This window comes from Anguilla rostrata, chromosome 10 (assembly GCF_018555375.3).
Source record: "Anguilla rostrata isolate EN2019 chromosome 10, ASM1855537v3, whole genome shotgun sequence".
NCBI classification, from domain to species: Eukaryota; Metazoa; Chordata; class Actinopteri; order Anguilliformes; family Anguillidae; genus Anguilla; species Anguilla rostrata.
Window position 1 is genome coordinate 31,204,150 of NC_057942.1, and position 21,525 is coordinate 31,225,674.

General features: G+C 46.6%; 1 protein-coding gene across 1 annotated transcript in view; it reads left to right on the forward strand.

Moving 5' to 3' along the window:
* adgrv1 (adhesion G protein-coupled receptor V1) overlaps positions 1 to 21,525 on the forward strand; it is a 159,069-nt gene that overhangs the window by 18,791 nt on the left and 118,753 nt on the right. The window contains exons 3-19 of the mRNA XM_064296515.1: positions 2,423 to 2,572; positions 5,646 to 5,741; positions 7,292 to 7,396; positions 8,312 to 8,425; positions 9,266 to 9,831; positions 10,338 to 10,608; positions 12,733 to 13,062; positions 14,267 to 14,443; positions 14,770 to 14,993; positions 16,761 to 16,887; positions 17,222 to 17,407; positions 17,737 to 17,917; positions 18,442 to 18,605; positions 18,755 to 18,878; positions 19,018 to 19,278; positions 20,380 to 20,506; positions 20,996 to 21,213. Of these exons, the coding sequence (XP_064152585.1) occupies positions 2,423 to 2,572; positions 5,646 to 5,741; positions 7,292 to 7,396; positions 8,312 to 8,425; positions 9,266 to 9,831; positions 10,338 to 10,608; positions 12,733 to 13,062; positions 14,267 to 14,443; positions 14,770 to 14,993; positions 16,761 to 16,887; positions 17,222 to 17,407; positions 17,737 to 17,917; positions 18,442 to 18,605; positions 18,755 to 18,878; positions 19,018 to 19,278; positions 20,380 to 20,506; positions 20,996 to 21,213 (3,421 nt within the window). The remainder of the gene's footprint in view (positions 1 to 2,422; positions 2,573 to 5,645; positions 5,742 to 7,291; positions 7,397 to 8,311; positions 8,426 to 9,265; positions 9,832 to 10,337; positions 10,609 to 12,732; positions 13,063 to 14,266; positions 14,444 to 14,769; positions 14,994 to 16,760; positions 16,888 to 17,221; positions 17,408 to 17,736; positions 17,918 to 18,441; positions 18,606 to 18,754; positions 18,879 to 19,017; positions 19,279 to 20,379; positions 20,507 to 20,995; positions 21,214 to 21,525) is intronic.

Genomic DNA, 21,525 nt, shown 5'->3' on the forward strand with positions numbered 1-21,525 from the left:
TGTTTCATATTCCTACATTAAGTTAAAAGTCATTAAAATATTTGTTCAAGATTTGTTTTCCCCTATTGAAAAACATAGATGTTCCAATAAAGCATAATTCATACAGGAATTTACAAGTTATTGTTTAAGCATAGTCTCATAGTTTTGTGTGGTCCTCAAAGTGAATGCACATTGAGCATGGAATAATTTGCTGGGAAAAAAAATAGAAATTGAATGTACCAATATCCATGGGTGACTTTAAATCCCTTGTTCATAACAGTGTATTAGAAGAATGTAATTATTGCAGATTGTAGTGTTTTCTAATGTGTTGCTTGTGTGTTAGTTTGACAGCTGAAACATGAAACTTTAATGTGTTGGCCGGGTCCCCCTTGAATGGCCTGGCTAAATGAAGGATAGATAGAAAAAAGAAGTGACAGGTAGATGAAGAGTTCAGTTTGATCTAGTTTTCCCTTCAGTTGTTCTGGGAACCTTTGCTCTCAGCTCAGCAGCTGATTCAGCGGCCTGGCCCGCTCCAGCTGCATCTGGCGCTCTGACTCAGCTCCGTCTACGCGGTAGCTTCTGGAAGCGTCTCCGCAAACAAACATCTGGCCATCGCCGGCTGTTACCGCCGCGGCCGAGCCGGGGGGGTCCGCGCCCGATTAGCGCCGCGGGAGTCCCCCGCCCGTCCCACCCCGCCTCACCTCAGCAGAGCCGGCCTTCCGTTTCCCGCGGCACGCCGAGCCTACCTTCGTCAGCACATGGCGTGCCGCGTTCGGTCTCTGTCTTTTGTTGTGGGATACGGTGGGTGGCGGGAGGGCGCGTGCCACCCGTGTGAAAATGTGCCAGGGTCCGCTGGCACTGAGGCGGGGGCGGGGGCGGGGGCGGGGGGGGGGGGCGGTGGGGGGTTCCGCACCCTTAAAGTGAGCCCTACTCTCCCAGGATGCTATTTTGGCTAATAAATCACTCACACACCCTGTAAAGCAGCACGCCGGCTCTAGCCAGAGCTTCCTGATTTTGGAAGCTGGCGAAGTACTGAAGCAGCTTCACACGATAGATGATTGCAGGCAGCTGGAGCAGTTTCTCTCTTTTTAAAAAAAATCAAGAATAGGACGTCTTTGATGGTTGTCTCTTGTTAAAAATCTAATTGTCCTTCATTACCGTGATCGCTAATGATAGCCACATCTTGCACGAGTGCTTTAAATGTGGCCTAATTAACCAAGTGTTGTAGTCTGTATTTCCCGGTCACTTGTCTCCCCAGTACTGTCTCTGTGTCTGTGTTCCCTGAGCTGCTTCACTCCCCTGTACTTGTGTGATTTCACTATTCGGGTGGTTCCGGGTTTTCGTGGTTTCCCCCCTTCTTTCCAGTCTCGCTTTACTTCCTGCTTATTTCTAGTTTTACTAATTTCTACTAATCCCTACTAATTTATAGATTGTAAAGTACTAACCTCACTAATATACTAACATGTGAATATTACTAATGGACTAACACACACTAGTTTTGGGTTTTTGATAGTTTAGATCACTATACTAATACATTAACCAGTCTCCCCTTTTCCATGCTGCGTTGTAGCTCCGCCCCTTTTCTTTCTAGCCTGCTCTAACGCTGAGTTCCGCAATTGCCTGCACCTGTCTCTTGCTCTAACTGCACCTCTCTCTCTCTGCACGTGTTTACCTGCTTCACCCAGGCCGTCTATTATCATTGTTGTCTATGTGATTCCAGTCCGCGTTTTGTCAGTCCCCTGTCATTGAATTAGTTTTCCTAATGTTCTTCACCTGGATGTTGTTTGTTACTCCTCCCTCACTCACTTAACCCCTCCTTGATTGTTACCTTCCCCAGTGTATAAATGTCAGTCTTTTCCACCAGCTCAGAGTCAGAACGTTGATTGAATTCATTGTGCCAATTGTTAGTAAGCCTTTGTCTATCGAGATTCCTGCGACACCCCTTTGCCCGACTTCGAGTTTGCCTGCCCCTTTTGGTTTTGTTTGCTTCTGGTTTGACCTTCACTTTGCCTTGACTTCTCTTTTGCCTGTCCCTTTGTACCTTCGCCATTCTGATCTCCTGGTTTTTGATTTTTTGCCTGTCTTTTCACTATTCATTTGGAAACTCGATTCGGCACCGTCCTCTCTGACTACCTGGCTTCGAACCTCGGACTGATTAAAGACGTTTTTTGGATTTCCCTGGTCTGCGTGTGGGTCCTTACACAGAACATCACACCAAGCCAGCGGTGGAACGCAGTGATTTACTGGAGTGTGTGTTCTGTTGGACTGTCTTTCTTTATATTTCATAAAAAGATGTGGATGAAGGAAGCTTTTGGCTTATTCTTGAGTGGAAAAGTGGTGGGATGGCTATAAGTCAAACAGAAGAAGTTTTTTAGTTTGGTAAAACTGTGGTATCAGGTAAAAGGCCTTGTCTCACAAATGCGTCCTTGTTTTGGTGATGTAGCTGGAGGGGGAAGACACGGGGGACTTTGAGGCCACGACGGCAGCCGCCTTCCTCCTGTCCTCGGAGACCACGAAGACCATCTTCATCGCCGTGCGTGATGATGACGTGCCTGAGGCGGACGAGACCTTCCTGTTTACGCTCAGACTGCAGGTAACGTCCACTCCCAGTGTGGCTCCTTTCAAAGTACCCACAGTTATATTTATCAGGCATTTTTTTACACAAAATACATTTATATAGCTGGATATAATATATGAAGCTTGGTTCATAGGATATACAGTTATATTTCAGCCCTTTTGTACACAAGATCCATTTATACAGCTGGATATTTAGGAAACAAGGTTGAGTACCTTGTTTAATAGTGCAACGGCAGCACCTCACCTGAGAATCGAACCTGCAACCACTGAGTTTAACATTCCACTATCCTGCCACCCAGAATTGATTGGTTCGCCAGTCAGAAAGAAGCTGCTGTAAATTATCCAATCAGCGTTGATGTCATTGAGACAGAGTTGTAGTTGTATGCACTCTGCTGAAGCCAAAGAGGGCATTGAATTGAATGTGTAGAGTGTCCTTCATGAAGGTCTCGGGAGCTCCGCCCTGTTCCTCTCCGGGACCATGTCGAATGTTCCATGGGGATCACCACTGATCCCTCTCTTTCATCAGAGCGGGGGCTGTGGCGTTTTGGGGGCTACTGGTCCCGCTCTTTCATCGGAACAGGGGTCTGTGGCGTTTTCGGGGGCTACTGGTCCCGCTCTTTCATCGGAGCAGGAGCTGTGGCGTTATATGGGGGACGTGCCTTTTCAACCCCGGACGGAAAGGGCGCCCTTTGATGCTTTCAGCGGCCCGTTTCCCTGCGAGGTCGCCCTGCTGCCGGAGCAGGGCCCCGTCTAAAAGACACCTTTGTGCCGAAACCCGTCCCGACAACCGCGGCGCGCCTGACGGCAGATTGAGCCCCAGTAATAAACTGCGACGGAGGGAGGGACAAAGCCGTCCCCACAAAAAAAGCAGTTGATGTTAAAAAAAAGAACCTGGTGGATGTAAAGAACATGAAAGAATGTATAGAAGCATTCCCACGCATTCCCCAACATTCCTGCCGTTTACGGCCTTTGACCCTGGAGGCTGCGGAACAATATGGAGATTCTCCGATTCGCTGAAGTAGCCTCCGAGATGCAAAGAGAGGAATCCACGTTTTGCGATCGGGCAACATGCCTCGCACCTACGGCCCGATCGCCGTGGTGTCATTAGCGGCCTGTCAGCTGGTAATTAATGGCATTTCCTGTGCCCCCCGCCCCAGCATCTGTTTGTCTTCCCTCTGACAAATGTGCCTGAGTGAAGTGGAGAAGACAAAGTGTACCTTTTCCCATAAGGTGAAACGCAGGATACCAAATCGGGAGTCAGAAGCCTCTGTAGTAGCTGTTTTCGTTTTTTGTTGTGGGCAACTCTGTTGGGTTCCACTGAAGCTCATTACGTTACCCATAATGCTTAGGGCTAGCTTTTCTGGTGCTCACATCTTGAAGCAAAGTTTGCCAGAAAAAAAATAAGTGGGGGGAAATAAAAGTAAAAAATCAACTGCAGAGCAGCCCCGGTCAGTCAAATCTGACCCCTGAGGTTAGGCCAATTTTCCCCAAAAGTTCGGGGCACCTGTAGCTCAACCCCGGTTGTTCAAGCTCCCAGGGGCGCAAACTCACCCCTCAGTTCCCCTGTGTCCGGCCTGGAGGTGCCCCTCTGCCAGCCTGGCACAGCGTGAGGGCGGTTGGCAGGAGGTCTCGTCGGGGCGGGAGGTGCCGCGGGGGGGGGGCAGCGTGTCTGGAGCGGGGGGAGGGGGGGGGATTGTGAAAAGTGTGTGTATTTTGTGTCTGCGTGTCTGCGGCTACAAGGCCGGGTGGGCCCTGAATGAACGCTCTGTTAGGGCTGGGGGGGGAGGGAGGTGGGGGGAAGTCTGAAAGCGCTGGCTGAATGGGAGAGAGGCTTGCAGTGCAGCGAGGGCCTGTTTCAGCCCGCTAGCAGACCCACCGCGTCTGGCACGCCAGGGCGGCGGCCAAGCGCATCTCACAGTAAAAATCCCATTTCCAGATTCACCATCACAATTTTTTAAAAATTATCATTTTCAGTGACTAACTAAAATGAATTGTCACTGAAACTTTTTTTGCCTTTTTCCATTTCAGGCAAAAAATAACTTGCATTTTTGGTGTGCAGGGCAATATTATTCTGATCTCATATAAGTATACCTGTTATATATTTACTGTTCTATTCTATTTAATAACCAATATCATAATAACCAAAACCATAAAGAGCGAGATTTGAACCACATATTGACATTTACACACTAATATAACACCTGACTGAAATAGTGGTGGCTAAAATGCATGAACTGGCTGAGTGAAGCTGATTAACTGAAACAGTGAAGCAAGTAACTGAAATAATGGCCCTTAAACAGCGCAACTGAAATCATGGTCCTTAAAGAGTGTAACTGAAATAATGGTCCTTAAACAGTGTAACAGAAATAATGGCCCTTTAAACATGTAGCAAACCTGAAACTTAACTAAACAGGACTGAAAAGCCTAAAGTGTGATAACCTGAGAAGGCCCACTCTGAATGCGCGAGCTCAAGGTTAGGAGGAAGGGGACTGGGATTCCTGCTCCCCTACCATGCGCTCAATCCCTTGAATGAGTCAGTGGCCTGAGCTCCACGCCGTGCTGCACCGGGGGGGTTTTTATGAAAGAGCAGCCTGGGGCATTCTGTCATCCCCACACGGCTGCAGCGGCGCTGGCTTCGAAGGGACGCCCTGGCCGGGCTCCAGAGAGCCCTTTCTGTGGCTTTGTTATTCGTTTGCCCATTGGTTGTAAAAGTCACGGGGGGCGTGGCTCACTAAGGACACCCCGGCCAGGGGCCCCAGACCTCCCCCCTCGCGTGCGCCGGGCAATCAGTTTGGGCTGGGGTTGTTTCCATTTCACTTCATTCAGTTCCGGAAATTAATTTGAATTCAGGTCAAGGTAAACGGGCCCGTAGTGTTCTGTTGTGATTTGTCCCTACATCAATTGAGATGAAACCGAAACAATTCTTGCTGACAGTGCAAACCTGTGGACTGTAAGCAGGTGGGCTGGCAACTGGCTGCTGGGTGGTGGGGGGGTGGGAGTTAGTTGAAACAACAGCCCTGTCTGAGTGCTGTTGGGGAGGAGTTAAGTACACCAGCGTAAATGCTCTCTTATTGATATTGTCCTTTCAGAGCTCCTCCAATGGGGTGACCGTGGGGACCCCCAACACTGCCACCATCACCATCCTGTCCAATGACAATGCCTTTGGAATCATTTCCTTCAACTCCGTAAGAAACATCTTTGTCCAGTTACATTCAGATGTGGGTCAATTAGGGTATGTACTTTATTGCCATAAGAGGTCATTTCTAAATAATGGGTAAGAGACAGATTTATTTCAGCTTTTATGTACTATATCAGTGCAAAGCAACGTACACCCCACCATTTTGATTGCAGTTTATAAAAATGTTCATTTGGGAGGTATTTTGTAGTTTATGTTTTGTATGTTGCCACAAGTGATTGCATTTTTGCCCATCACAAGTAATGGTTTACTTGTCAATCTTATGCTCCAGTCCCTCAGCTCATAAGCCTAAAATTATGATGAGGTATGTATACGCACATAAGTCAGTGTGTGTAAAATGAGTTTGATGTTGCCAAGGTGATGCCAATTCCAAGTTAATTGGCTCTCTGTTTCAAAGGGGACAATGTTGCATGGGGGGGGGGGGGTAAGGAAATGAGAAGAGAAAGGGTGGAAAGGGGAGTCCAATGGAGGGGCTTTGGAGGGGTGCACAGGCGAACTGGAATTTAGAGGGACTGCTGGGTTGCCAGGGGCAGTAAAACCATCATAGGACCAGTTTACTCAATGGATTAACTTGTCAGTGGGAGTTGTAGGGGGTGGGTGGGGTGGGGGCGTTGCCACGGGAACCACTCTTCTTGCTCAAAGGGTTCCCAAGTTCCACACAGTCAGGCTGGCCCTAAGAATGTTTTCGATGACAAGAGACAGGCCATTCAGCCCATCTAGACTTGGCTGCCCAGTGTCCAGAGAGCATCCAGCACTGTGTCTTGCCTGGTTGTGAACACCTCCAGCGGTCCTAGCCAGTACTACATAACCATTACAAGACATTCCAACAACTGACTGTTTAAAGACATAAATCCCAATTTCAGCGCAAAGTATACCTTCTTAGGACCATACCCATGCCTTGACGCAGCCTGGAGCTCTAGATGCATCACCCTGCTCCTCTAAACTGCACACTACACTTATTTTCATTTGAACTTTCCCAGATAGTTTATTACCTCAACTGTAACCTGTCCAACCCATCTTATTTACTGTGATAGAGATGGGTGATATTAGTAATCTCGAATTACATTTCTGTTACATCATTTCTACCCCTACTTTACACCAGACTAGCCAGCGGAGGATGGGCTCCCCCTCTATAACTGAGTCCCTCCCAAGATTTTGTCCCACTGGGAGTGTTTTACCTTGGGGGTTCAGACTTAGTTTATTTTTTCATTTTTCCTGCTACTGTGTAAAGCATCATTGTGACAGTTCTTTGTAAAAAAAGCTCCATACAATTAAAATGGACTTGATTTGATTTGCTTTGATGTACAGTAATCCACTTAATGAATCCCTTTAAACAATGTAAAGCCTCAGTTAAATGGCTCCACAAAATATATTTCATAACTTACGTCTTATTTCTGGAATGATAAAGTAGTTTTTTTGTCATTTGTTATATTTAGGGCTTTTTTATTGTGTGTTGCCCAAGACTGGGCACCGCATTCCAGAAACTAGTTGCTATGGCGATGCAAGGTGGTCATTTTCTTTCTCCTGTGTATCCTCTAGACCTCCCTGATCACTGTGAGTGAGCCCAGGGGGCGGAACCAGTATGTGCCTCTCAGCTTGATTCGAGAAAGGGGAACCTATGGAACTGTAGCCGTAAACTTTGAGGTGAGCGCCAGTGTGATTGGTCACCCCTGCTTGACCCCTCTTTTGATTAGTTGGCCTTTGTGTCATGAGAGACCTTTTCCTTATTGTGAGTGTCCATCTTTTTATAGTCTACCCGCCAATGTCCATTCTGAACCACATTTCACACACACAGTCTCACACACACACACACACACACACAAACAAACTCTGTATCAAACGCATGCCTACTCTAGCATAATAGATCTGTATATCTTTCACCACCCATACACCATAGAAACAGTATGTCTGTCTGTTTCTATATGTATGATATATTGTAGATTGACAGAAATGCATTTTACTGTATTAATATATATCAAGCTCTATTGTTCTTAAAATCCAGTGGTCTGTTGTTGGTGACTAAAAGTGCAAAAAATAGCAAAAGCTGATTTCAATGGCTTGGCTTCTGATTATGAAATCCTAGCAGTGATAAAAAATAGCCCTGATTTCTCAGCCATTCTTCACTGGAAAGGCCTGGGTGGATTTTAAAGGCCCTTCAGCCCATCCTGGTTTTATGGGGATCTGGAAAAGTAGAGAAAGGCAGCTCAGGAGGAAAAAAAGGAAAATGAGGAAAAATGTTGGCCAATCCTGCACTCTTCCTAGAGATTTGAAGGATGTATGATTTCCTCAAAACCCTGAATTTGGTTAATGGCTTTGATGCTGTTTTAGCCCGCTAGTGCTATATGGTTCCTGGGTGCTGAGCCTTTAACTCTAAACCATGGGGAAGGTCTGAACAAAGTACACCTCTCTTATTTTTGGGATTTAGTAGCTTTCGTGGCCTGGTCAGTTGTTGCTCTGGAATATGTGAGTCCTCTACATCATAGAGTGAATAAGAACACAGATGCCACAAACATCCAGTGGCATGAAATCTCAACCCCATCCCAACCAATGTCTCCACAGATTGTGGGAGGGCCGAATCCAGCCATCGAGGACCTCAGCCCAGACATGGGGAACATCACCATTCCGCCAGGTCGCTCTATGGTGGTCTTCAGCATTCTGATACAGGACGACCAGGTACTGCTGGTTAGCTGCCACTGCCTCAACACCTTGACATGTCTTTCTTTTGTCATGTGTGTCCAAACAGTTCCCTTGTAATATAGTATTACGTGTTGTTCTGCATGATCAAAAATAATTCAGTTATTTAGGTGTTAGTTCAAAAGACCGTATACAATAGCAAAATAACTGGCAGTACAATAAGTGAAATGTATTGCTTTTTGCTAGGCTTGACCTTGCGGTCTTTATCAGACGTAGCAGACAGTAGCTGTGGACAAAAGATGATGTCAGTAATCAGTACATAATCAAAAACATACGATCTAATGGTTTCCCAGAACGGAATACTTGTATATTCATCAGCTAGACCGTGTTCAAATGAATAGACAGTAATTGGGAAATTATGTCATTAATGGATGAAAAGAGAACCATTGCAAGAGACAGCTAATTTGTTCAGTCATTCAGTTTAGACCGAAAGGTCAAAACACATCAATACCATTATCTTTGTGATAGTGTGCGATATATGCGGAGTGATTTCTTTTTCCTTTCAAGAGTAATATTTACTGTTTTTAAATGAAAAGGTAATGGAAAAACGAGTGAAGCTTTGCCTTGTGGCCAGCAGTGCTCAGGCTTCCAGAATGTTCCATTAGTAATCCTTCCAGAAGTGTGGTTGTACACTCTATAAAAGGCTCGGAGGTGCTGAAATGTGGGCCGTTTATTAAATAATGTAATTTTGGGAAGCTAGTGGGAGTGTGCGACCTCAACTTTGGTTTCTAGTCTGTTTTTTTCGATGGTCCACGCATTCTTCCTTAGGGTGTATGATCTTCCTCTTGTTGACCTAAACCACCTGTAATACCTCCCCAGTTGCCGGAGGACGATGAGTATTTCACCGTCCGGCTGTCGGGCGTGGCAGGAGGAGCCTTGATCAACCCCAATCGCAGCAGCGTCCAGATCAAGATCAACCGCAACGACAGCCCCCTGCGCTTCGCTCAGACCGTGCTGGTGGTCTCCGAGGAGACGGGCGTGGTCAACATCACCGTGACCCGCGGGCGCACCAGCGAGGGTCAGCTGATCGGGTCGGACGACTCCGAGGTGTCCATCGACTACGCGGTCGTCAGCGGCAACAGCTCGGCCAGCGCCACGCCCGGCTCGGACTTCCGCGACCTGCAGGCCGGCCGCACGCTGGTGTTCCCGCCGCGCGTCTACGAGGCGCAGCTGAGGTTCGAGATCGTGGACGACGCGGTGCCCGAGATCGCAGAGTCCTTCCAGGTGGTGCTCCTGGAGGACTCGCTGAAGGGGGACGCGGTGCTGCTGGCTCCCGCCGTTGCCCAGGTCACCATTGAGCCCAACGACAAGCCTTACGGGGTCCTGTCAATCAGCAGCGGCCTGCTCACCCAGACTGTCACTGTCAACGAAGACTCCACCCCCAGGTGAGAGCGAAGGAACCGCTACACTTGGGGTTCCCAAACTATGGGTCGTGACACATTTGGGGTTTTCTGATTTGGGGATGGCCTCGCTTGAAAATTGTGTTTTAAAACCAAAGTTTAAATAGTATCTTTAATGTATCCAGTAATGTAACCACACAACTGCCTTATTGAAACACCATGTTTTGTTACTGGACCCTGTACAGAGTTTTATGTTACTGTAGCGAAAGGTCACTTAGATTTTACTTAGAGTCCAGTAAGAATTTACCACTTAGAAAGTTCAACAAGTCTTTACCACTCACAGAGTCCAACAGGAATACAACCAGAGTAAAGAGAATACACTGGAATTTATTTTATGCATTCCAGTGGGAAAATTAATATTACGAGCAAAATCCACCACTGATCCACCGCTCTATGTAACATTTCATTTAATCCTTTTTTTACTGAATTTGTCATTGTTGTTTTACATTATTCCTTCCTTTGTTTGTTTGTTGTGGATTTGCCGTTTTAAGGTTCGACGGCATCACCGTCGTGAGGAATGGCGGCACCCACGGCAACGTGTCGGTGGACTGGACGGTGACGCGGAACAGCAGCGACCGTTCCCCCGTGTCCGACGACCTGACGCCGGCGTCGGGGACGCTGCGCTTCGCGGCCGGCCAGATGGCCGCCGCCCTCCCCCTGGCCATCGTGGACGACGCCGCGCCGGAGGAGGCGGAGGCCTTCACCTTCAGGCTGCTGCCCAGGAGCGTGAGGGGCGGGGCCGAGGTGGACGGGCCAATGGAGGTGAGTGTGTTGACTCCTGACTGCGATGGGATGAGCTCAGTCTAACTGCTGCAGAGTGGAGCTTTGTCAGTTTCTTTGAAATTGAAATTATTTGCTTTCTTACAGGTCATTTATGTTCATTTCAGTGACTGCTGAGCTTGATGAGTTGGATTGGGACTGACCTTCTTTGAACTCTATTATTGGTTTTTCATATTTTCTCTTGTCAAATTTTGTAGTCTTTCTGATTATGAAGAGCTCTCTAGTTTTGTTCCCTGCCATTGGTGCTTTCAGTACTGGCAGTAAAGATGGGGTAGAGATATATAATTTCATTGGAAATCTCGCTAAGAAGGGCAAAATGATAGACACTGGTCAACATTCTTATAAAGATGGGCATTCTGCCACTGTATTAAACCCAGGGAATGTGTCTATTAGAAAGTCAGGATATAAAATCAGTGTGTTTATACCCACAGCGTTCATTTGCAATGACTTTGAGGTTCACGTCTTTCCAGTAAATATCAGTTGTCCTCTCATATAGCGGCTGTACTATGTGAACTGCAGTTATGTCACGGTCGTATGTCGTTGAGTGAAAATTTCTCAGCCTTGTGAGCACCGTGATCCTCCTCACGAATGTCATGGAGGTGCCCGCTCCCACGGCGGGAGGAGTTACGAGCCGCGTCTGTCACAGGAAAACACCTCATAAACGGGTAGCGGGTCCGCCCCCGGACCGTGAGGGGAGGTCTGGGAGCACTGAGCCTGCGGGGGGCACATCTGGAGAGCAGGGACAGGGGGGAGGATGTGGTGGAGGGGAGAACACTTACGCAGCTCTGGTCACAGGGCTACACGAGCTGGGAGATACAGTGCTGTCGCTTGGGTGTTCCGTCTCTTGTGGTTGAGTCTGAACAAAGCGGGAAGCTGCTGCTGATGGGGGGCCGTGAGAAATGATCTGTGGGTGGGTGGGTGTGTGTGTGTGTGTGCATGTGTGTGTGCACAGCGTGTGTATGTGGAACGTGTGTGTGTGTGTGTGTGTGTGTGTGTGAGTTTGTGCAGCTTGTTTGTGTGGAGCATGTCTGTGTGCGTGTGTATGTGGAGCGTGTGCATGTGTGCGTGGGAGCGTGTGTGTGTGGAGCATGTCTGTGTGCATGTGTATGTGGAGCGTGTGTGTGTGTGCGTGCGTGGGAGCGTGTGTGGGTGCGTGCATGGGTGATTGTGAGTGTGTGTCTATGTCTGTGTCTGTGTTTCTGTGTTAATATGCATGTGTCTGATTGTATGTCTCTGTGTTTGTGCATCTGTGTGCATGTGTGTGTGTGTGTGTGTGTGTCTTCTTTCGTTCCCTGGTGCTATGTGAAAGGAGTGGGTAGATCTAACCTCATGTTCATGACTTCAGAACCCAGATGCTGAAGTCATGAAATCACAGGATGTACATATGTCCTGCATATAATGCCTATTGTTCATTTATTTATTCATTATTTCATTATAATCTGTGGTTCTCAAATTACAGAAAAGCATGACTGTGGCTGGCATGGGATATCAGCTCTGAAAAAATGTAGAAATGCTTTGGTGCACACGATAATGGGTTTCATTGGTACAACTGCACACTGGACGTGTCCAATTAAGCTTAACTTTAATATTTATTTTTTACCCCAGAAACATATGGCCATCTAGTTGATTTCAGACAGCTGTGTGTATCTCAAGTGACATAAATACAATTTTACAGAAAGTGGCACTTTAAATGAAACACCTTTCAGTTTTAATGCAGAAAACAGATTTTTCATGATGAACAATGATTGTGTAAGACCAACACTTCAGCATCACACTGAGAAACTCATATCGACTAGTAAGGATCTGCAAATGATACTCAGCACCATATCATAATTTATTTAAGGACAGAGTGATCCAGCTTTAAGTTCTAAGTGTAGGGTACATTTGAGTTCCTGGCCTTTATTCATAAAGTGTCTTAGGGCTGGAATGCTGATCTAAGATCAGTTTTTTGCTTTTTGATTCATATTGGATTTGTATATACAGTGAATGGGGGGAACCAGGTCCTAGATCAGCACTATTCTAAGATGCTTCATGACTGTGTTATGAAGTCCCGATATAAAATATGCAGATATCATGTGAGAGCTGACAGCTTCCGGTTCTTTCCAGTTGGTGTTCTACATCCAGGACAGTGACGACGTGTACGGGCTGTTCCAGTTCCACCCGACCGAGGCACAGCGGATCCAGAGCGAGCCGTCCGGCCGCTTCCTGTCTCTCAGCTTCCTGCGGACGGGGGGCACCCTGGGGGCCATCTTGCTGGGTTTCACCGTCCTCTACGTCCCCGCCGGGCCCGTGGACCCCGCCCGCGCCCGGGACGGGGTCCTGAACGGCACCCGCGCCAACAGCGCCCTCTTCTCCGACGGCCAGTCCCTGGCCCGGCTCGCTCTGCCCATCAGGAACGACGCCTTCCTCCAAAACGGGGCGCATTTCCTCGTCCAGGTGAGCCTCGCGGTCGGCTTTTCCGCCTGTTCCCCTGCTCACCCGCCAATCACCCGCAGGTGTGCACGAGGAAAGAGCGTTACCAGTCATTCCGCAAAATAAATGTTTTTTTTTTCCTCAAACTGCTGTCAAATAAAACGCAAAGACCACAAACAATGGGACTTTGTTATTTGTTTTCCTATTCTGATCCTTACCAAAACCACATGGACAGATTCAGCATACGCATTGGTCAGCGTCTTGTCCAAACCTTAAGGCCTTTTAAACTCAATGTTACACATCATTCATGAAAGCCCACCACATTCTTCTGACCACATTTGTTGGCTTGTACCTTCGCCCCTTTAACTGGATTTGAGTGGTAGCATCAGCCTTAAGCCTTGTTTGATTTAGTATCCCAGTAAAAGAATAGTTCACTGTCTTACTCCTAATCCCACGAAAGTTCTCTCTCTCTGGTCGTCCACCCCAGACAGTGGCAGGTTTTTGATGCAGATAAACATAACCCTTGATTAGCATATGTGAGCGCATTGAAGGCTAAGCTCCTGGACCCTGGCCATGGGCCTTTGTACGGCTCTCTAAACAAACAGCCCCTGTCGGACCATGCTAATAAACAAACACACGACGGACGAAGTGCTCCTTCAGATTTAATTGGTCCGAAATCCTTTTGAGGCAACTGGAGAAAAGGGACGATCCTGTGGGACCATCTGGGGTGTTGTTTATGAACCCTTTCAGGAGAATTTTAATTGGTATAATGGAGATGGAAACAAACAGAAAGCAAGTAGCCTACGGTTTGCAAATTAAAAGATGCTTAGTTTAAAGCGTGCTATGCTCAGCTGATTTTTCCCACTAGCTTTATCTGGTAGCTGCCGTTTGTCAGTCTGCTGTAATCGGATTTGCAACGTGAGATAGTAACGTTAGACATTTTCAAATGTTCATTTTCAAGGGCTGGTCTGGTACAAAGGCATGTTCAAAAAGGCCACCAGAGAGTCAACTCTCTACAGCTTCAGGGTTGCAAGCCTAGTCCCCTAGTCAAGTTCCCAAGCCATTACGTTACACTGCTGTCCCTACCCCGATGAAACATAAGAAAACATTGTTCGCTGAAAAAAACATGTGTAGCCTAGTCCAGTGGCACATCAATAAAGACCACGTGCACTACAGCCACTCCCACCTGTGGGACCACCCGATCAGCATCTCCCTTTGTCTTCCCCAGTTGGACAACGTCGAACTGGTGAACATCCGCACCCCCATTCCCCCAGTCAGCCCCAGGTTCGGGGGGGCCCTCAACATCTCCCTCAGGGTCACTCCAGACATTGCCAACGGGGAAATAGGCTTCACGAACAACCAGACTGTGGTGGTGCATGAGCCAGATGACAACCGAACCAACCTGGTACGTTCCTGTGATGTCACAGTCAATGCCCATGCCATCAATTCCAGTCTTAACTCTGTTGGATGTACCCCCATAAAAACCAGGGTATCTGTTACAAAGATGTAACTGACATACGCGGTTCAATAGCCAGCCAGCGTAGTGACTGGAGAGTTTTTTGGATGTCATTAACAAGGTTATTTTGCTTGAAGTTTTAGTCTAGATCTTTCCAGGACTAACTTCCCTGCTGTAAAAAGTTCTCAAACGAACGATAAAAACTCCTTTTGGGATCTGATCCCCCATCAGTCTCCACCATATTTTTGAAGACTGTAATGTTTCCGTCTCCTCAGATTTCTCTTTCACTTCGACGGGACGGGACAGATGGACAGGCAGTGGTGTTCTGGAGCCTGCGACCCGTCGGCTTCAACCGGGACGACGTTACCCCCAGCGACCTGGGTCCCTTCAGCGGGTCTGTCACATTCCTGTCCGGACAGAGCGACGCGTCCATAAACATCAGCGTGGAAGCGGACAGCATCCCAGAGATCAATGAGACAGTCCTCATAACTCTGGACAGGTATGCAGTCACACGCTGCTGTTGGAGACTCATTTCTTCTTACTAAACATCCATTTTAACTAGCGTCTGGGTCTTCATGTATGTCTATCTGAAAGTATGTGTGTTAGAGTTAATGAGGAAACGTATCCATGTATGTACGCATGTGTGATCGTGTGTCCGTGTGTGTGTGCGTGCGCGTAGGTATGTGTGAGCTCATGTGTTTGCACGTCTGTGTGTGTGTGCGTGCGTGTGTATATGTGTGTGTGCCTACGTGTGTGAGCTTGCATAGGTATGTGTAAGCCCATGCGTTTGCACGTTTGCGCGTGTGTGTGTGTGTGTGTCTGTGTGTGTGCACATGTAGGTATATGTGGTTGCACATCTGTGTGTGTAATCAGTAATCAGTGTTTGGGTGTGTGTTTAGTGAAGATTCCAGCTCTTTAGCCTTGGCAACCTGAGGACCGCCAGGTCAGTGCTCATCAGAGTGAGCAGGGAACCTGGGGGCGGGCGGTAGTCAGCGGGGCAGAACTCAAACACGGGATGAGGGGGGGGATATTGCGGAGGCTTTCTCACGAGGAAAGAGCGAGAGAACGGGTGAGGAGGAGGGGAGAAGTGTCTTCCTCTTCTCATTCCCTCTTTTCTCTGGGGCTGTTTTGTTATTCATGAGCACTGACGGGAACGCTCTCTCTGCCTCTCCCCCGCTCGCTGTCTTTAGGGTAGAGACGGAGCGGTTTGTAGTGTACTTTGGGTAAGTGGAGAAAGCTTGGCTCTTTGTGTGCTGTGAATCAGGACTGTTTGAAAAGGGCCAGCTTTTGGATTGGGGTGGTGGGGGGAGGGTTAAATTTGTGTGGGTGCCACAGGGTGCGGGGGTACCATGGGGAGACGATGAGGGTGAGGGTGGGGGTGGACCCGGGGGGAGGGGGGGGCGTCTTCTTTATGTGTAGCACCTAATTTAACTAGAGGCTTTATGCTTGCCTCTAAAGACATCTGTGTTTGTATGCATGCGGTGAGTTTACCAAAAGCATTTGTTTGGAATGCTTTACTCTGGCTTGCTTTTGTTTGTAATTTACCAATTATGTTGGGCTCTCCCACCCTCCCTCTCCACCCCCACACCCCCCTTCCCTGTACTCATCAGAAGCTGGGCTGAGTTTAGTTGTAAGCTGCCCTGTCTGGAGAAAAAGCTTGTGGGCCCCTGTGGGACCCAGTCGCTCAAAGCTCGAACCTGCCAGGGGCCAACTCTGAGCCAACTGCATGCATGTTTGGCTATCATGTCAGAACCTAAAACCAGCCTCATTTCAGCAGACATGTACAACAGGTCTCAGCAGAATTTATACTGTACAATAACTTGCTTATGAACACATACCATAGAAAAAAAAGATTTTGTTTTGTTAAGAATGAAGCCAAATTTTTGTAAAATGTAAAAAGGAAAATAAGTTGTAGTTAACATCCCTTTTGGGAGTCAAAATTTATATGAAGTCATTTAGCAGATATGCTTGTCCAGAGCGAAAAGTACATTGAAATATCTGTCCACCAGTGTATCTATAATTCGTGGTGTAGCTCCATCTGAAACAGGAAAAGATTTTGGCAGGAAATCACTGTAGCGTTTGGCCTGTTCTCAAGCCTGTTTGGTAGTTATTTACCTGAACCGACCCCTTGGAGCCCTGTAGAAATGGGTACTGTGAAGTGGGGTCGCTGCTTGTGTTTCTGTATGTACTTCTGCCGTGTGTGTGTGTGTGTGCGTGTGTGTGTGCGTTTGAGCTTGAGTGTGATCTGTGTTTTCTGCTCATTCAGAACCAACACGGACAACCAGATCCTGAAAGCTGGATTCACCAGCCGAGAGATTGTCATTGTGGAGAACGATGACCCGGGAGGCGTTTTTGAATTCTCTCCCCGCTCCAGAGCACCCTGGATAATCAACGTGAGCCTGTTAGATTCTTACACTTGCTAACACAAGTCTCTCTGTTCAAAACGTTCTTTAATATGAAGCAAACTATATGGGCAGTCACAGAAATTCAACTCTAAAATGAGAATGAGGGAAGACATGGAATTATACAAAACTGAGTACACACTGGGTGAGACAACGATGCTAGTGTCTCTATCATCTAAAGACTGTACAACACAAGAAGCTAATAGAATACAAATGGATTGTACAATAATCTAATTCTTCACCATACATGTGTGTCTACAATACTTCCCGCTCCTCGAGATGCTCTGGCCACCACCACTAACGCCGGATCTCCCCCCTACCACAGGAGGGCGAGACCGTGGAGCTGAGGGTGGTTCGGTCCCAGGGCCTGCTGCTCAGTCAGCTGGTCCGCTACACGGTCCTGCCGGCGGGCGACGTCGACTTCTACGGTGCCACTGGCGTGATGGAGTTCTCTCCGGGCGACAGGGAGGTGCTGGTGGCACTGGTGGCCAGACCCGACGGCGTTCCTGAGGTAAACTCCCACAATGCCCCCTTGCTTTTCTTTCTTATTTCTTTTTTTCAAACAATAAAGCTTTTTATTGATTTATTAAGGATTCTTTTTCCCAATCCCTCATCAAATTACACGCTTTCAGTGAATGTTGGCAGAATAGCAAAAACAAATGCTACACAATGAAGTTTAAAGTATCAAGTTATCTTGACTTGCATTTCAAAATTACATTTATTAATAAGTAGCGAAACGCTAAACATTGCGTTCTTTTGAAAAGTGGGCGATGTGGCCTGAAGTCACCCAGGACATTTGCCCCCGTTCACCTTACTGAGAGATGCTGTTGGTGTTTTCAGCTGGACGAGACGTTTTCGGTGGTCCTCAGCAGCTACAGCAGCCCTCCCAGCAGCCTGGGGGCGGCCAGGGAGGTCAACATCACCGTGCTGAAAAACGACGACCCTTTCGGGGTCATCGAGTTCATCCGCCCTGGTCTGTCAGAGGCCATTAACGAGAGCAAAGGGCTTCAATCTCACTCAGGTGACTGCGTATGAGAGAGTTTACATGCACACCAACTCACACTCAGATTTAATCTCATCACCGTGCAGTTTGTCCTTAACTTTGAGGAACTGAACTTTTCCGAATTTCCGAATTTGAGTAGTTTAGTTCCAGCAAAAGTCTTCTGTTTTTTTTTTTTTTTGTTCTGTCATCGTAAAAATAACAGAAGCCTGCACACAATTTTTCTTCCCAAGATCACTGAGATCGTTCTGGACAGCACTGTTATGACTTCCAGAGACCATAAAAACTCTTGATGTAAGCAGAAGCACTGAAAATGAGCACTGTGTGCCTGCACGCATCACTCAAAGTTAAGCACAAGCTGCTTTGTGAGTTGGCGCAATTTGGGTCGGTTTGTCAGCGGCGTGTCATCTTTATCTTTCTTTTTAAAATTTATATTAGACATTTTATTTGAGCGTGATTAAGATTAATGATTAATGAGAACTGCTCAAACCCTTATTTTTATCACGCGATACTAAAGCTCGATCTGGGTGTGCCCTCTCTGCCAGCCTCCTTCCCCGTTGTGAGGAACAGGGGTGGGTTCGGGGAAGTGTCCGTTCTCTGGGTCCTGGAGCCCCGTTTTTCTGGAGACGTGTCCCCTGTGCAGGGCTACGTGGTCTTCAGAGAGGGGGAACATGAGAAAAACCTCACTGTCTTCTCCGTCCCCGATGAGGTAGGCCCTTTTTCACGAACTTCCCATGGCCTCGGTAACTGATAACCTTTAATTCTATCCAAGAGTGAGTTTCTTTGACAAAAGCAATGTCTTGGGTTAAAATTTTAGAAAAAATTGTTTTGGCATGTATATTTTCTTTACCCTAATAGATACCAGAAGACGAAGAACATTTCACAATCACGCTTCTCAATGCTACTGGGGGCGCAAGGCTTGGGAACATGTTAAATGCAAGCATTCGGATTAGGAAGAACGATGACCCCATTTCTTTTGGCGGTAAAATGAAATTGTCATTGTAACTTGACATTTGATTACTGTGTGATGCTTATTAATCACACAAATTATATATGTCGTTTTTATTGCTATACCACAGCTGTACATTGTCACATACAAAGGGGTTCTCTTCCTCTTTCAGAGCCTGTGGTCGTCAGGGTGATAGAGGGAGGCGTGGCCAACTTCACAGTTCTGAGAGCTGGGCCAGCTGACTTTGTCGCCACCGTGATGTATCAGATCGCTAACGGTGATGCCTCACCCGGAGACATCGTGCCACTGAGTAACGACACCACGCTGGTCTTCGGCATCGGGGAATGGATGAAGAACATCTCTGTGGCAACTGTGGAAGATGACATTCCTGAAACGGACGAACCATTTTACATCATTCTGTATAACGCCACAGGTCTGTTCAAGTGGTCATATGCAGTAAATATACAGACACAAACAGCCACTGGTCTCTGGGAGAGTGTATCAGAAAAACAATGAGCTGCAGTCTCCTCATGCAGGTGTGAGTGACATAGCAAGAAATCTCTGAATTTGGGGAGAAAGGGGCGGGGGTATTTAAACACAAGCCTTACTCCAATCCAACATACACAACATTAACATTCATCGCATGCCATAAGTTGTGTTAACAGCAAGCACCTGTCCAAGGGCTGAAAATGGCTGCATTTTCCTTGTCGCATGTTGGTCAAAGCTCTTCCAGGGAATTAACCGGTAGTTGAAACTTAAGCAAAGGGGTAGAATCTGTTCATCATATTTGCTTGAATAATTTTATTAATTTGTCCTTCACTTGGTGGGAAAGCTACGTGTGTTCCAGTGGCATTTGGAGTGGCCCAGCTGACTTTCTTTGACTCTTTTGACCCCGGGAAGCCCTGCCCGTAATCCTAGTATTGTGTAACAGGAATGGAGAAGAAAGCAGGAAGGCAGGAAGTTAATTACTGCTTTCTGGCTTGCTCTGCGCTACAAAGACTTCTACCGCCAGCCTTTTATTTTCTTCTTCTTTATTTGGTCTAAAATGTGAAGGTCATCTGCATCAGGATCTCAAAGCTCTTTTGCATGGTTGTCGTGGCAATGATTGGAATTTGAAATATCTCATCTTTGTTATATTGTTTAGAATGAGCGACAATACAGGAATAGAAAATTGAATTTGAAAATTAGAAATTGAAGAACAAAAATGTTTTCCATTAGTATAGATGGCTTTTTCAGACAGGTAAAGATATTAAGAGATGTTTTTCTTTGTTTGAAAAATACAGAGCTTATGCACAGTCATGTTCATTTTAAAACATTATATTGTTAATTCTGTCGATTCCATACTAGGTTGTTTGAAGTCAACAGTCGTATTCCGATCTTATTTTATGTCATTTCTCAAATGGACCTCCTGATTTTGTGGTATGGTTTTCCCATGTCCATAAGCATTTGTTTTGCCTAGTGCCAAATAGTTCTAACTGACATGGGAGAAGGCTGCGGGCCTATTTGAGGCAGCTCACATGGTCTGTTGTGGCAGGTGACGCGGTAGTGTACGGAGCAGACACTGCCACCGTGGTGATCGAGGCCAACGACGACGCCAACGGGATCTTCTCTCTCCAGCCAGTGGCCAGGGTGGTGGAGGAAGGGAAACCCACTAACTTCTAGTGAGAAATGTTCCAGTATCCTTCTTATGAATTTGAACTAAATGCTTTTTTTCCAAACCCCATTCCGAACCATCGTTCGTGTTGTAGCATTTTTTTTTCTTTCTCAAAAATATTTTCATTTGTGTCATCCAGGGAAGGATGTTTTCAGTTCAAGACCTCAGTCTAGATTTACATTTTGTATTTTAACCGTTTGAAGAGTATGTTTTTGGTATGTCAGTGTTCTAGAACTCAGTTGTTTTCAGTTAACAGTAATGATTGTTACATCAGCATTAGAATGTTAAGTTAAGAGCATTCTAATCGCATATCTGTGATTTTACACCTTCAATGGTTAAATGCTGTTCAACATTTACCACATAACTTGGCCTTCAAATTTTGTTTAATCTATTTAAGTCCTAAACACCAATGCATAAATTATTCTCACGCATCTGGTGTTAGTTATTGATTGTTATTTATCATTATACCCAAAATTCTCTGTTTTTTTCCTGTCAGTGTGGTGAGAGACAGGGGGCCCTTTGGTGACGTCACCATTTACTGGCAGCTGTTTGTCAATGACACGGCTCTGGAGCTGGGCCAGGAGTTCGTGAACACGACCGGTGCCATTGTCTTCGCCGACAGGGAAGTGACCAAGCCCATCGTTCTGGAGGCCATCTCCGACAAAATCCCAGAGTTCAATGAAGTCTACACTCTCATGCTGATGAATGTTTCAGGTAAGGTATTAACCATATTGCTGTAGATACTCTGTAGATATCTTGGAATGCGTAAGAGTAGAATTTCTCAATTTTAGACGAGAAACAGGTGCAGTGCCTAGAATAAACTGTGCCTGTATACCATATCTCCATAGAACTGGCAGAAGGATTAGCGATGGCATCTAGTTCAATGCTTGAAATAATTAGTCTTTAATACTTGGATGAAAGACAAGCCAGTCCATGGGGCCCAGTTGAAATGCCTGGGCTGGCTAGAAAGGATACATAATTGGGAACAAAAACAAGATATTGCATTATTTTTCCTGTGTTTCAGCA